The sequence below is a fragment of the Nipponia nippon genome, unplaced genomic scaffold (assembly GCF_047370975.1).
Source record: "Nipponia nippon isolate SJK-2023a ecotype South Korea unplaced genomic scaffold, ASM4737097v1 scaffold_3, whole genome shotgun sequence".
NCBI lineage: Eukaryota > Metazoa > Chordata > Aves > Pelecaniformes > Threskiornithidae > Nipponia > Nipponia nippon.
The window spans coordinates 31,097,402-31,113,096 of NW_028262347.1; the positions used below are offsets into that span (position 1 = coordinate 31,097,402).

The 15,695-nt window shown below is 36.4% G+C and overlaps 1 protein-coding gene across 4 annotated transcripts in view; it reads left to right on the forward strand.

Moving 5' to 3' along the window:
- IMMP2L (inner mitochondrial membrane peptidase subunit 2) overlaps window positions 1-15,695 on the forward strand; it is a 480,274-nt gene that overhangs the window by 322,788 nt on the left and 141,791 nt on the right. For 3 of the 4 annotated variants that reach the window (XM_087766618.1, XM_087766617.1, XM_087766616.1), the window contains exon 4: window positions 845-910. The exons of the other annotated variant lie outside the window; for it this stretch is intronic. In XM_087766618.1, coding sequence (XP_087622744.1) covers window positions 845-910 — 66 coding nt within the window. The remainder of the gene's footprint in view (window positions 1-844; window positions 911-15,695) is intronic. 4 annotated transcript variants of the gene reach the window in all.

Consider the following 15,695-nt stretch of genomic DNA (forward strand, 5'->3'; position numbering starts at 1 on the left):
CTCTACTAAGTTTGCATAGTTAAATAATTAAAAGTGAAGACTGAAAAAAAAAAGAGGTAAAGTATATAGAAAAGAAAGAAATTTTATGATGCACATGTCTACATTAACCTGTCAAAACTATGGTAGAATAACACTTCTAGTAGTCCTATCTATTAATATGCATCCAGAAAGTTAAAGTATTCAGGCTGAGCATGCAAGTTCAGCTTTGCTTTCTTATAATACTATGTAATGCATGATCAGAATCCACTCAATAAAACATGCTTATAGGAAAATAACTTGAAGTTAAAACATGGTATTGCATTAAGAAGCTTTGGGTAAAGCTGAAACTTTCAGAAAATTTTACAACTTCTTTTAAACTTCCACATTTCCTTTGGCAAGGCTTACCTAAATGTGTGATAGATATTAATATAACATAGGGAGATTTTTTTTTTCCCAAAGTGGATGAATGACATGAATGTTTAAACACGATATGATGTTAAAGTTTGATGGGGAATTCAGGTTTTAATACATTAATCTATTTGCAAAGGTACTCTCTTCATTGGTAGTGGGGCATTCTACTTTGAATGTTGTGGAGTGTATTTTTCATGATAAAAGGTATGTTGATTATTGTGGTGTTTGTAAGCAGCATCTTGATTTTTCAGCATCTGCTTTTCAATGATGGTTTTCAATGAGAATGATTACAGTAGCTTCATGTCAGGGTGGAACATCATGATTGATGCTATATCAAGGAGAACATGGAATCTCCTAATGACTTTAATAGTGTCTATTTCTTTGTGGAATTTCTTTTCATTTCCTTAAAACAACGGGAACATTACTGATTGTATAACCTTATCCCCTGTCTCAGGTCTCCTAGAAACCCTGAACAGAAGATCATTAAACGAGTGATTGCTCTTGAAGGAGACATTATCAAGTAAGTATTTTAAGCCTTAGTCTCTGAGTCTTTATAGGAATAGTGCAGCTTTTCAGTGGATTTTAAATCAGTATCCTAGACAACGAGAACTTTCTAGTATTTTCTTTCTATCTGTTCTTAACAGGGATGTCAGCATTGTACCTGTCTCCTTTTTAATGAGAGGAGAAATGCTACACAAAACTACTCACTCTTTCATGAAAGGTACATGGGTGCAAATAATGCTTGTTTCTTAGAATATCTCTGTCACGTATCAAGGCAGGTAATTGTACAGCATTTTTTCAATAAGACTATAGGGCTGTGATTTTTCATTAGAGAGTCCAGCTGCTGTCTCATACTGTGGTTGGCAAATAAAAGTAGGAATTTTTTAGGGGTTGGGTTTTTTTGATTTGTTTCAGATTTTGGGGTTTTTAAAATTTATTTTATTTTATTTTTGAGACAAAGAACCCTCATAGATGACTGCTTTCACTGCAGTGTATAGGAATCTGTAGGAAATATGGTGGAACTGATTGGGAGTAAATTATTCTATCAAAAAAAATTGTAGCAAGAGTAGACTCTAGAGTACTTCAAGACTTGGTTTACTCTGACAGATAGGCCTTCCTGCTGGGGCTGGTTGGAAATAAATTACTAGTAAATGTAAATCAAAATTTTTTGTGGGAACAGTATTGTTTTGATGAAAATGCTTGTTTGGAAGGGTTTCTTTTTCCCAGGTACAGAATAGAATTGGCATAGAACTGGGAGGGTAAGTCCCCAGTTTCCCACACTAAGATATAAATGACCCTGGGAGCTCTCAGCCAATATGGCAGACTGAGACTCAATTAATTTAGATAATGATTCTTGCTCTGGTGTAGTGAATACTTAAGAAGTACTTGGCAGCTGCAATTCAAATCAACAATTTGAGTGTGGTTTCAATGAGCCGTAGTTAATAGCAGCACTGGTGGGGTTTTGGGCACTATGGAATATATCTGTGTCTTTTTTTTTCCCCTCAGGCAGTTGATATAATTTCTATTTTATTGAAAAATTCTGCATCATCTCAGTTTGAAAAATGAAAATAAATCCTGACATTTCTGTTGAAGCAAAATAGCTGAAATAACAGACACTAAGAAGATAATTTGATGTCCAAAAACTATGGACATCTACAGCTAAAACTAGATATCACTTTAAAGAGCTAAAAACATAGGAGTAGTATCTGCTACTGAGTGATACCTTTTATAGATCTGTGTCCTTAAGAAGGTACTTATTCCTTGATGTAGTTGATATTAGTGCTCTAATTCATATAAGTGATAAGACTGGTATTCATGATTCAATATTCCTCATTCATTTCTGTAGCAATGGCAAAAAGAGATAGCAACATAAGGTAACTTCATGTGTTACTTTTCACTGTTCTATATTATTAACATATTTGTCTGAATTTTTGAAACTGAATGTAGTTTTTGATAATACAAAAGACATTTAATAACCTAAATTCCAGCTGTAGGAAATTAATTATGCTGTACATTCAAATGCTTTAAGACTCTGAACTTTTCATTAACTTCTGTGGGTGTTTTTGGCCAAATGGACAAAGGTGTGGGGCACAATAGCTGTGAGAGTGTGTGCAGAATACTGATGAGCCTGCAGGTTAGTGAATCACTCATGGGTACAGCAGACTGTACAAAGATCCTCATTTGACTTTGGTAAAACCGGTTAGATTAATTTATTGATAGAAATATTAATCTCAGTAATTCAGATGTGCTTCTTTTAATATTTGAGTGCATGAAAATTGTCCCAGAGCCTTTTGCTTTAACTGTAGAAACTAGATTTTAGCTAAAGAATAAATTATTGGACTATTATAACTTCTTAAGGTTTTATTACATATTATCGTCCCTTAATTGTGTATGTGTAGGAAATGTAATACTTGACACTTTTCACGGCACTAGGGTAAAGCAAAAACTTAGATAATACGATAAAACAGCAAAGGTGGCAAGATTTTTCTAAAATATGTATTATTTTTGTAATGATACTGCAAGCAGGTATATGACTAGGATATTTGTGACTGAAAGCATGTATAGAAAACATAAATAGAAGATTTCGACTCCTATTTGATGTCTGAAGACAGTCTTTATTACAAACCAAAAAGAATTGGTTTTGATATCTTAAGATTTTATGCCTATATATTTTTATATATTGAATTATTCCTCATCAGCATACAATGATGCTCCGAATGAAATTGAAAGTTAACATGGATCGCGTACAAAAATGTGTCTGAAAGTATGGGACTCTTCCCTATTGTTCTGACTCTTTTTTGGTATGGGTGAAACGTGATGCAAAACTAATATATACTGACCTTAGAGGAACATGTGAACATCCTCATTCCTATCAAGGATTCCTATCAAGATATCAAGTCTTTGAAGCGGAGTATATATGCCTGTATGCTAAACACCCCACTTCTTTAAGCCTTTTGCTACTCCATTGATCAATAAGAATTCCTTCTTTCTGAGAAAACATCCAGTCTCACTGCAGAGCAGTTATTACAGTTCCAGGGTACAGAAAAGTGGGAATCATCAGTTAGATATGGTGGGGTTCTAGCACTTTTGGGGCTGTTTGTGGGTACAATGGTTTTGTGGAGAAGAGGTGGTTATACAGAGAGTTGTGTTGTGTTGGACATTTTATCTGGAAGGTCAGTGCAATGTACAAAGTGTATCTGTTGCTCTGCAAATTTTGCTTGCTGTCATGTGACAATTAATTAATACAGGCTTTCAATGGTGAGTTTTCCAGTCTTCCATTGTGAAGAAAGGCTTGCAAATAATTGTGAGTTGGAAGGTATTTTCATTTAGTGTTCCATGAGATAGGTGATAGGCAATGTGGTCTGTGAGTCTGTAGTTATGCTTTCATAGATGAATGAATTTTTTTTATTTGATCTATTTGGTGCATGATTAGGCATAACTTATCACAAGAATGCTGTGTTTTCTCATGTTGTCAATTCAAATAAATGAGTTAGCATTTTACTATTTGTTAATTACTGAAAGCAATGGAACATCAAATAGGCAGAGCCATTAGTACTGTAGGAAAGGTTCCTTATATTTTGACTTGAGTTCAGGTGTTATGACTCCACATCAGAAAAAAAATCTTTTTTTCAGTTCTTCATTTCTAAAAGCATTAAATAAGATAAAAATTGTGACATTTTGAAAATAATAATGACTGACTTCTAGTTTTTGAAAAGGAATGTCGGTGAGAGATCTATAATGGGTCCATTTTGACCTTTCATTTTGTATTTTTCAGGTAGTCAGACATTATGGACTCCATAGTACTTCACCTTTTGAAATATGCTTTGAGGGACTGAAAAATGCTACAGACTCACTGAATAAAAATTCTAGCATTTCAATTTTCTGTTCTTGTTTCCAGCCTAGTTGGTAATCCAGGTGAAGTGAGTTTGGTAGTGTCTTGTAAATCCCTGAAAGTGTGTAGTACATGCCACAAACCTATAACAGATAATTTAATTTGGATAAGCTAGTAGAACTTCCTCTTCAAAAGAATTTAAAGAATAGACAGAAAATGACCACTTACCTCTTGAGAATGAATCTGTAGGTCAGCTTGTATATAGACAATATTGCAAAGTGTAGCTCCCATAGATCAGGTTTTGTTTTGTCTTCCATGGATTCACAGGACAATTAACTTTAAGTAGGAAATCACTACAATGGTTCCTGAATATTGTTTAAATGATAATTCTTCCAAAGGAGGCCTTCTTTTAAAAGTCGATATAATCTAATTTGTTAAAAATTAATGTTGGTATTATAAAACACTTTGAATAACTTGAAATTAAACTTATTAAAACTCATTTATCTTAAATGCACTAGTGGAAATTCAAAAATCTATAGTAATCTACCACAGATGAGTTATGGTATGTTTTCAGTAACACAAATAAATGAAGGTTTATGCAAAGTAAACCAAAACTGGGATTAAACTAGTAACATTATATAATGCAATATAATATAATATAATATAATATAATATAATATAATATAATATAATATAATAGTTATAATATAATATATATCATAATAATAATATGATTTAAGTCTGTTCAGTAATTTGCTGAACTAATTTTTTTTCCGTCTGTCACAGTTGCACAGGTCTGCAGGAGCTTGGTGTGCCAATTCTGTTTCTTGCATACCATTGTTTGCTTCTTAATACTGTATCTGATTTAAGAATTATTTGTGATCCCCTAGGAAGAGTAATTTTAAAAAGTTTTGTCCAGGGATATCGTTAGGCTACTTAGGAGTCAGTGTTCTGAAGGACCGAATGGTTCAGCAAAATGGTTCAGCCAGCAGTGTGCTCAGGTGGCCAAGAGGGCCAATGGCATCCTGGCCTGTATCAAGAATAGTGTGGCCAGCAGGACCAGGGAGGTGATAGTGCCCCTGTACTCGGCATCGGTGAGGCCGCACCTCAAGTACTGTGTTCAGTTTTGGGCCCCTCACTACAAGAAGGACATTGAGGTGCTGGAGTGTGTCCAGAGGAGGGCAACGAAGTTGGTGAAGGGTCTGGAGCACAAGTCTTAGGAGAAGCGGCTGAGGGAACTGGGGTTGTTTAGTCTGGAGAAGAGGAGGCTGAGGGGAGACCTTCTTGCTCTCCACAACTACCTGAAAGGAGGTTGTAGCGAGGTGGGGGTCGGTCTCTTCTCCCTAGTAACGAGGGATAGGATGAGAGGAAACAGCCTCAAGCTGCACCAGGGGAGGTTTAGGTCAGATATTAGGAAAAACTTCTTCACCGAAAGGTTGGTCAAGCATTGGAACAAGCTGCCGAGGGAAGTGGTTGAGTCTCCATCCCTGGAGGTATTTCAAAGACGGATAGATGTGGTGCTCGAGGACATGGTATAGTGATGGACTTGGCAGTGATAGGTTAACAGTTGGACTCGATGATCTTAAGGGTCTTTTCCAACCTTAACGATTCTACGATTCTATGATTCTATGAAGATGATGTTGCATTTAAGTGTTGCATCTTGCAAAACTGCTCTGCAGATGTGAATAAGGAAATACTCCTTGTTTCTCAAAGCATCACAATGCAGAGATAGATCATTATGTATTAGGCTGTAGGTCTAAACCAAGCTTCAGTAACTTTTCAACTTTTACTACAAGGTCCATCATTAATTGCAGAAACTACTCCCATAGAATGTTAGGAAGGACAGAGATATAAAGGGGTTCAAAAAAAGGAGTGGAGAATTAATAGAAATAAGGCCCATCAGCAGCTATTAAATGCAGCAATCACAGTGTAACTTCATGTACTCCTGTTGTCAAGTTCATGCAGGTTGTTATATTTCTTCCAGTCAAAGATCCCATACTGCCTTAAAATATAACCAAAATCCAGCCATTCTGTCCACTTGTTGGAGAACCCTTTCAGCTTCAAACAAACTGTTCACTACTCCATGCAGGTGTGTGGTTACTTTTTTTTTTTTTCCTCAGAGAGTAGGTGGCATCCAGTATCCCTTCAGTATGAAAAAGACAATCAACAAGTTTTCTTACTGTTTTGTTACTGAACTAGCTCAATTTCATCAGGTAGTTTTGTCTTCTATTTGTTTTCACTGAGGACCAGGGATGGTTGTCCAACAAAACAGCTGTCTTCATGTAGAGACTCTACTGCTTGATAGCAACTTGTATTAGATTATACCACAAAATTACTGTCTGCCTCTAGGAAGCAGAATAGCCTTCAGAAAAACTCAGACTTTGCCAGTGTTGTGGCACAAGAATGTCTCTATACGTAACATCTTCAGGGCAACCACCTGGCAGGAAATGCATCCAGACCTTTGCTGTTTAATCACACAGAAATAATTTTATGTTCATTAGTGCTGTAGTAAGAATCTTCTTGTTCCCTCTCCGTCCCTCACCCCTACCCTGACATACACACAAAGACCTCTGGTAACTGTTCTGAGGTACTGGTGATGTGGTAAGGTACTGCTTGCAATGACTCAAAGTTAGAATAGAAAATGGAATATCAGTAAAAGACTTCAAAAGACTAGGAATCACAGTTGAACATGATATACAGGGTATGTTTATGTCTGTATCCTATTCCCTTCTTCCTCAAAGTCCATTGTCTTTGTCTTTGGGTTGTGAGTACAGATCTGTGAGTGTGGGGATCCACATTGACAAGAGTGCTAGTGGGATCGACAGAAATAAGAACTGATTGTACTCTACAGAGACCCAGCACTGTCCTCAGAGATTACTAATTTTGGAACACTTTTCCTTTTGACTAATTGCAGTCTTCAGATTGTTCTGTCTTTGTACTTTATGTAGCTAAAGGATGTAGTAGCAGTCAAACTACCCCTTAGATGAAAAACTCTTTGTCTTCCAAAATATTTTTATTTTGTGGCCACATGCACAGAATGCATATCTCATAGGACTTATGCAGTTTATTTTGCATTACACTATTGTTAGGTACTGATGGGATTTTTTAAGCCAATGAAAGTTTTTTTTTGGTTCCAGCTATACTGCTCTGTCATGACGCATCAGCATTGATCCTTGCAAGTCTCCTAAATAGAGTTTCCATTGATTTTGACTCCATTTCCATATGCAGAGTCCTTGGATGACTGGACTCCATTTCTGTAAATACAAATGATGGGAATGTATATTGGTACAGTGTCTTTAAGCTATAAAACCAATCTGACAAACCCAGGATGAAGATTTTCTGTGTCCATAATGAATTTCTAAGGTTCTATAGATCTTTCGGCCCAGTAATGAAGGTCTGCAAAGATGGATTTCTAAAATTTGGCATTCTTCATACTCATTATAAAGTATGGAGAAATGTTTTTGCTTTGCATTAGATTTTGGTTGCCTGATATTTGAGGAAAGTGCACGAAGAGACAGAAAGAATAGAAAGTTGAATTTCAGGAAAAAACCTTTTTTTTTCCACATTAGAAAGTGTGAGTGTTAATATTATAGCAGTATTTACTCATTGCTCCATGCAGTAAGGTCTTCATTCCTTTAATATCCATAACATTTTAAAGATACATTTTCTTCTTAAAAGTACAGATAGCAGCAGTAAGATTGCTAAAAGATCGTGTGTATCATCAATACAATTTCTCTGATATTTCAGTTGGTTTCATTTGTCAAAATTAACTGAAAACAATGGAGTTACAATGTAGACCCAGTGTGACCTCTGGAACTCTTAATATTAAAGGAAAAAAGACAATGTAATATGATTCTCTGAGATAGTACAGAATTTGCAGTGTTAGCTTACAGAAAAAAGAAACAACATATCCTATTATCTCTGAAGTGAGGAGGTTTGATTTGGGCAACACTAAGACACAATAAAAGAGAGACCATCAATAACACTAGTTTTCACAGAGTTACTATTCAGACTAAACCCAGAAGTACTAAAAATTGAGTATGCAATTGCAATTGCAATATGTACTCGGCTACTCTCTATTATATTATCTGAACCAAGACACAAATGACAGCTGCATCTACAGGAGGAAGAAAGGTTTTTTTTTTTTTATTATTTCCTCTTTTTTTTTCTTTTTTTTTTTTGTTTAATTAGAGAAGCAGCACTCTAATTTGCAAAAAGCGGCATCTCTTTTAAGATGGTATATCTGTGAACACTGTGCATAACGAGTCTCAGTAGTGTTCAAAGACTATTTTAATCTGCCAGAGTAATAAACTGTGGGGAAGTTTTTTAAATGCTCTGTAGGCACCTTGGAGTAACATTTCTCATGGCTTTTAATAAATCTCTGTAGTTATGCAGCCCATGGTTATTGTGAAGTATACTCCAGTATATGCAGGAAGTGTATCTGCAGACACTTAATGCCAGCATTAGCTGTACCTGTGTGAAGTACCATTCTATCTTGTGCTAATATACATTATAGAATTAAGAGAAAAGAGGCAGACAAGTACTTTATGTCTTTATCATTGAAAAGTACAAAGATGGAGAACAGAAATCTGGGAGAGGAGCTGGGAAAAGTACTGTTGAAGTATCATGGCCTGTCTGGACTGTTCTTACACCAGCACCTGAGAGCAAGTAACTTTTGCTGTTTTATCCCACCGTTGGTCAGTTGTGAAGTTCTCTGCAATGCAAATATCCCGAAGAGTTTTAGTCACCAGTTCACTTCTGACTGGCTTCCATGTACTGGAGTAGAGACCGATGTAAGAATGGATCATACTACTAATAGGCAGATCTTTATTTTCTGTGAAATTATTTTCTAGGATGTTGAGGCCTTTAGACAGGTTTTAAACACAAACATTATGAACAGGTCTGTGATACACACAAATGCTGTTTTAGGAAAAGAAAAATATACCATCGTGTCATAGACCACACACAGACTTCTGTGTCCAGTATTGGGCAGGAAAGACATTGATAATCTGGAACAAGTTCAGCAGAAGGCCCCAAGTCCTCAAGCTGGTAAGGGGCTGCAGCACTTGCCCTGTCAGGAGAGGCTGGGGAAATGGGGCTTGTTCAGCCTGGAGAACAGGAGGCTTTGAGGTCACCTAACAGCAAGCTCTCAGTACCTAGGGGGAGGTTAGCAAGAAGGTAGAGCCAGACATAGTGGTGTAGTGGGCATAACTTGAAACAAAAGAGATTTAGACCGGATGGAAGAAGAATTTTCTCCATGAGAATGGTCAGGCTGTGGGGCCGTTGCCAGAGAAGCTGTGCTCTCCATCCTTGGAAGTGTTCAAGACCTGACTGGATAAAGCCCTAAACAGCCTCACTTGATCATGTAGCTAACCCTGGTTTGAGCAGGAGTTTGGACTAGAGACCTCCTGAGGGCTCTTCCAACCTGAACTATCCTATGATTCTATGATATCTAATACTAATTTTCAAATGCGTTACGACACATTTAGAGGAATGTTGTCTTTGTTAGAAGCTTAAACAAATGCAGTGTATTCATCTCATTTAAGAGAAAATGTCTTTTGTGGCCATTTCTCTTTAAAGAAACACATTTGATTTCTGTTTCACTAAAAGTTGATTTGCTGCCAAGGCATCAGACAGTTAGAAAAGACATGCATACACGTATAATCATCTCAATAGGAAGCTCAATGGGTTGTCTTTATGAAGATTTTAAAAACAGTGAGCAAAATGCACTAACACTTAAAAAATCCAATAATTAATAAAATGCTTTCACGTATTTTAATTTTCACAAGTTATTTCCTTTTTGCTTTCTAAGCTACGGATACAAATGTAATTGGTGGTCTGAAATTTGTCACCAAAATCCATACTTAGGAATCAGAATAAAAGGTGTGTTTAGTAAAAATGGTCTTTGGCCTGAGCAGTTTAGGACTTCATCTTCTCAACATTTAGATGGCTGCTTAAGTAGTTTCTGGACAGAAGTTGAGCTCCATGTCAACTCGGATGCTCATCTATATGTATGGCATTAAAAGCTCAGTTTTATGAGAACAAAGATGGGGGGTAGGAGGAAGGAAATAGTATTAAACCCATTTTATAGAAGAGGAAGTCAGGATGAAAGATGGTGTTGTAGGCTTATGGTCATATAAGTGTGTGGGACAGCCATTAACTGAACTCCCTGGGTTCCTCATCTCAGAAAATGAATAAGTTCATGTGTTTGTCAGCAGCAGATTTTTCTAGATGTGCTGGAAGGCAAACAAGGTTCAAACCCGGTAATTCTGTGCACTTTCCTTCTGTAAATCGAAAGGACAATTTTTATTAGCTTGAGCAGTATTAGGATCAGGGATATTGTTATGTTTGCAAATTGAAGGAAAGCATGCTGAAACAGAAGAGTCTACTCTGAATAATGTAAATAAATCTTACTGGTTATTTCATTTTACAGCAGTGCAAAAGTCCTCTCTATCCTACTTGAATATATTTAGGGTACTGAACTCAGCCAGTGACACAGTGAAAGAGTTGTATACACCTACCAATAATGAGTAGAAAACCATCTTGCGAGCTAGGCTCAGTATGGGGTTGTTTCATTATCTGCATTGTTATACTGGCTTCAGAGTCCCAAATGATGACTTTTTTTTTTTTTTTTAACTGAATTCCTTTGTCTCCTTTGAATGAAGAATTAAGCAGTCTTTCTTTTAATTTCAAATCAAGTCATGGTCAGGTAACTGCAAGTGACTGAGTTAGTGGTTTTTAAAGTTACTGCTTTTCTCTGCTCTCCTTCCATTTCTATACTCTCTGTCTCCCTGCCCCCCGCCGTCCTTCCATCCCCCACAGCTGGAGATACTGCTCCCTCATGTGAGTCATTTAAGCTGACCACGTGCATGATACTACTCCAGTCTAATGAAGAAGGTTAATTTCTATCTGCATTCGTGTAGGGAAACAACAGCAGTTACATCACTTTTGATGCTGTATATGACAAAAAACATAGCTCACCTCCAAAGTGTTCTTTCTAAATGCTCATTTTTCCAATGCTTTCACCTGGGCTCCCTTTTGGAACTGCTGAAGGCAGCTTAAATGAACACCATGTACTTGGCATTATAATGAGCTGACAGGGACCACATGTCTGCTTACCAACTCCAGCTGAAGCACAGTAACTTCTTAAAATGCACTAACACTGCCATTTGTGATCATCTGAACATACTCTCATAGGATCGGAGTCTCAGCTGGTATGAACCATCTTAGCTCTGTTAATGTTAAGGGAAATAGGCCAATTTAGTCTAAATACAAATCTGGTTAAAACACTTTTTGGGATAAGAACATATGCAAAGTATATAAAAAATGTCACCTCTTTAAAGATTTATAGTTGATTTTATACATTCCATGTTTTTCTGCTGAGTGGAGTAATGGATACAGAACTCTACACAGGATGAACTGATGATGCTTTATCTCCCCCCCCCTTTTTTTTTTTTTAAATTTAGAAAAATAGTGTAAAGCTTTCTATTTGTTTGCTTCTTTTCCTCATTAGATTTGCATCCTGACAAAGTTCATTGGTGCCAGTGCATATTTTATAGCACTGTTTGTCAGCCATAAGCAATAACTGCCCATTTTTTAATTTGAAAATTTTGAAATTATTGTGTTTGCTATTATGTAAAGCTTGCAAATATATGTTGGCAGAAATATTAATTGTAAATTGCTCATTTAAAAAGATTGCCTCCATAGTTTTGCACTGCAAACTGATCTTGAAATGAGGGCCTGAATAGTTCACAGTAGCAGAACTAATAAGGTTTTGAAATTGATCACCCTGGTGGTTATGAGATTCAAATGAGAATAGGAGGGAAAATGACTATTATCTTTTTTCATTATTATAGAACTGACTATTGTTGACATTCTGCTTCTGTGAAGTAAATTGCATGATGAAACTGTAGTGTATTTTGGGTATAATGGGTAACAAGTCATTAAGCGGGGTCTCCAGCATCTGTGCATAGGGGAGCCAAAAATATTTTCTGCTTTACTGTAGTCTGTTGGCAGTGATTGCACAAATAATTTCTGCTCACTGACCATTATGCCACAAGCTTTTTAACATGAAGCCAAAAATATATTACGATAAACTGTATGTCATGTACTTCTAGAACTTCAGGTATATCCCTGATAGCATTTCTAATAACTAGGTTTCAATTTTGTATATATATCAAAAATAAATTAGTATTTAGCATATTCAAGGCCAGGTTGGATGGGGCTTTGAGCAACCTCGTCTAGTAGAAGGTGTCCCTGCCCATGGCAGGGGGTTTGGAACTAGATGACCTTTAAGGTCCCCTCCAACCCAAACCATTCTATGATTCTATGATTTAATCATTTATTATAGCATGAAGGGTAGCAAGTGATAAATGCTGAAAAAAGATTGTGATAGGATTTGCTATAACTGAAAACCAAAGCATAGTGCCCTACTAGTAGAGGTGGGAGTCTAATAAGTGATGGACCTCTAAAAGAGAAAGAATAGAACAGTGGATGAGGAAATCAATGAACAGATTAGAAATAGGTACATACCTAAAAAAGAAAGGTGACCTTTAATAGATTTCAGGGGACTGACTTGGTGATTGGCTAAATTAATCACAGTTCCACTGCTAGTGCAATTTTCTGTGCAAAAACCCCAAAATTGCCTACATGCAACATAGTGGAAATGGATGGCATGTATAATTAAAAGTAGCAGTATCGTTTGTCTATTCAGGAGTATTATGGAGCATGTCTTGTCATATTTCTGATGTAGTATATGTAGGTATGATCATATTTAAAAGAAGGATTTAGTTTTCTAGTAATAAAAGGCATTCTACTGTTTCTAAAGCTTATGCAGTAGTTAAAACTTTAATTAAACAGGTTTTCAAGAATGGGGAATAGAGACTAAGTTCATCAACCAGACAGATACGCTTTGTAAATGAAGAAGAAAGCTAATTAAGCCAAGCATAGGAGCATAATATTAATTTTTAAAAACACTTCAAGCATATTTGTAGTAAATCTTGCCACAGCTATTTCATATTTCCTAATGAGTTATTCTACAGTTTAGGTTCAGCATCTATGCTGCCAACACTCCACAGCCAGGTAAAAAAATTGTATCCTTAGGCATTATGCTAATGTTTATTTCAGCACAATTAACTCTTTGAGCCCAATTTATGGAAAGAAAAGGGCAAAAATAACATAAGGAATTTTTAGGTACCAGAATATTTTTCATTTCTGTAAGTTTTATTATTGCTGGTCTCTATAAAGAGCTCTCTCACATGGGATAGAAAAGGGTTAAATTTTGTCATATGTATGGAAGGCAATTAAGGGAATTAGTGAACTTCTACATTTCCTTCCATATGAAGGCAAAATTCAACTACATGTTTTTACATTGTCAGATTTAGATAAGTTGAAAACACTTTCTGATGTTTGGCTGCAGCGTTTGTGCTTCTATGTTTCCTCAAACTATTTATCTAAAAAATCTTGAACATTTTGAATTATTTGAGAGATGTGATGAACCTGTTAGGATGTTGCTTCTTTGGTCGAGTTTCTGTATTTCTCTAAAGAAAGCTTTAGTTTCCTGACAGATTACCAAGACATCCCTAATTCTTGTCTTCTTCTGCTGGGAAATATTGATGATGTTTGAACAGGTTCAGTTAGATCATTTGGGATTTCTACTACATAGAATCTGAAACTTTGGGTCAATTTTTGAAGTAATAACAAATGCCTGAGGACTTTTTAACCAAAATGTTTCCCTGTGTCAATTCAAATACTCTTTTTTTTTTTTTTTTTTTTTCAGAGAATATAAAAGTATAGTTAATATTGAAATTTTCAAAATTACTTTTCTTCTGACTGGGCCACATAGACTTAAACTGTTTCACTGTTATAATTAGTAGCATTCTTAATGTTCTTTCCATCATTCATGCTTAAGATTACCCAAACATGGGCAAAAATATCAGGAATGCTACATACATATCTACTGATTTTTGTAGAGGAGGACTTAAAATCTGGAGTATTGTCTGTGTTGCTCAAAGGCTGAGCAGACAGGCTTACCTGTGAAGTCCATAGCTGATGGTATACATACTCTTAATGACAATGATAGCTTTCTTTGAAAATTAAAAAAAAAAAAAAATTAAAAAAAGAGAGTGAGACAAAGAAGGAGAACAGAAAGCTACACCAGTGGCCAGACCGAAAGGAAGAGGCTGGGATATCTCCAGGCAATACTCCTCTTCCCATCATTTTCTCCAGTGCCACAGATATTCCCCTGAACACTTCACACAGTGAATATACAGTTACAGCAGGACCAACTTGGTCTCCCTGCTGGTTTCTTTTACACGTTAGTGCTGATGGTGCTGACTGCAGCACATTGATCAGGTGCAGATGTTGCAGTCATTTAACTGGTTGTGAAGTTCTGTGCATGTGTATTTCTGGATATTACTTCTGGGATATTTAATTAATCATTATCTACTAATGTTATCTACTAAGCTCTACATATTCCTGATCGTAAAGTTATAAACCAAAACCTAAGAAGTGAGAGGTGGAAGAGGGGTGGGAGGAGAAACGGTGACTTTAAACATCAGTCATAATCCATTCTCACGAGAAACCCAACATCAGAGACATATCAAAGTCTTGCAATTTGATGATGCAGGGCCAGGAGGGCAAGAGTGTTTGCGAGTACAAGGTGAAAGTATTGCCACAGCAGCCTTGGGGTATGTCAGTGAAAGACTACAAAGTCAAAAGCAGACTTCAGTGCTACAAGTGAATGGTTACAGGGCTGTAAAGTGAAAGCCCCTAATGTTACAAACCTTAAAGCACAGGGCAACATCCGTACCTTTCATTTCTCTGTGGATAATGCAAATTTTTATGATGATGATGAAAAAGAAAAGCCAGACCATTTTGTAGGTGATTTGAGACTCATTATTTAATGTGAAGACTTAAAAATTCTGCATGGACAGAACTAACCAATTACAGTAGAAATACCTGCATCAACGGTTAATCAGATAGTGTAGTGCAGTGTAGTGTAACTCATCCTATAACCCCCCTTCTTTTCTGTGAATTTTTAGGGAATGTTTTAGGAAATTATGTTTCTATTCTCCCTGACGTGCTCATGTATCCTCTATACATCTTTGTACCCGTGCTAAAGTTAGTCTCTAAGAGCCTCTGCATAGGTAATTGTGTTCTGTTCCTATGTATCCTTTGATGTACATAACAGATTTTGAGGAGTCTTTTAGAAATATTTACAGATCTGTGTACACTATCCCTTCATACACAGGCATGTGAAGATCATTTTGAACATGACAAGATATGTGGGACAACCTTTGGCCCACGGTTGTCTTTTACCAGACTTTAAGAAGGTTCTGGCAAGTTTCATCTTTTAGCTGCTCAATTCTGTTCTGCTGTGCTTAAGAGTTAGGTGCTTGTTGCCAGGACAAGGGCAAGAGATTAGCATATGTTGCTGAAGAATGTTTTTTGCTTCTTCTCTTAGTGGCTACTT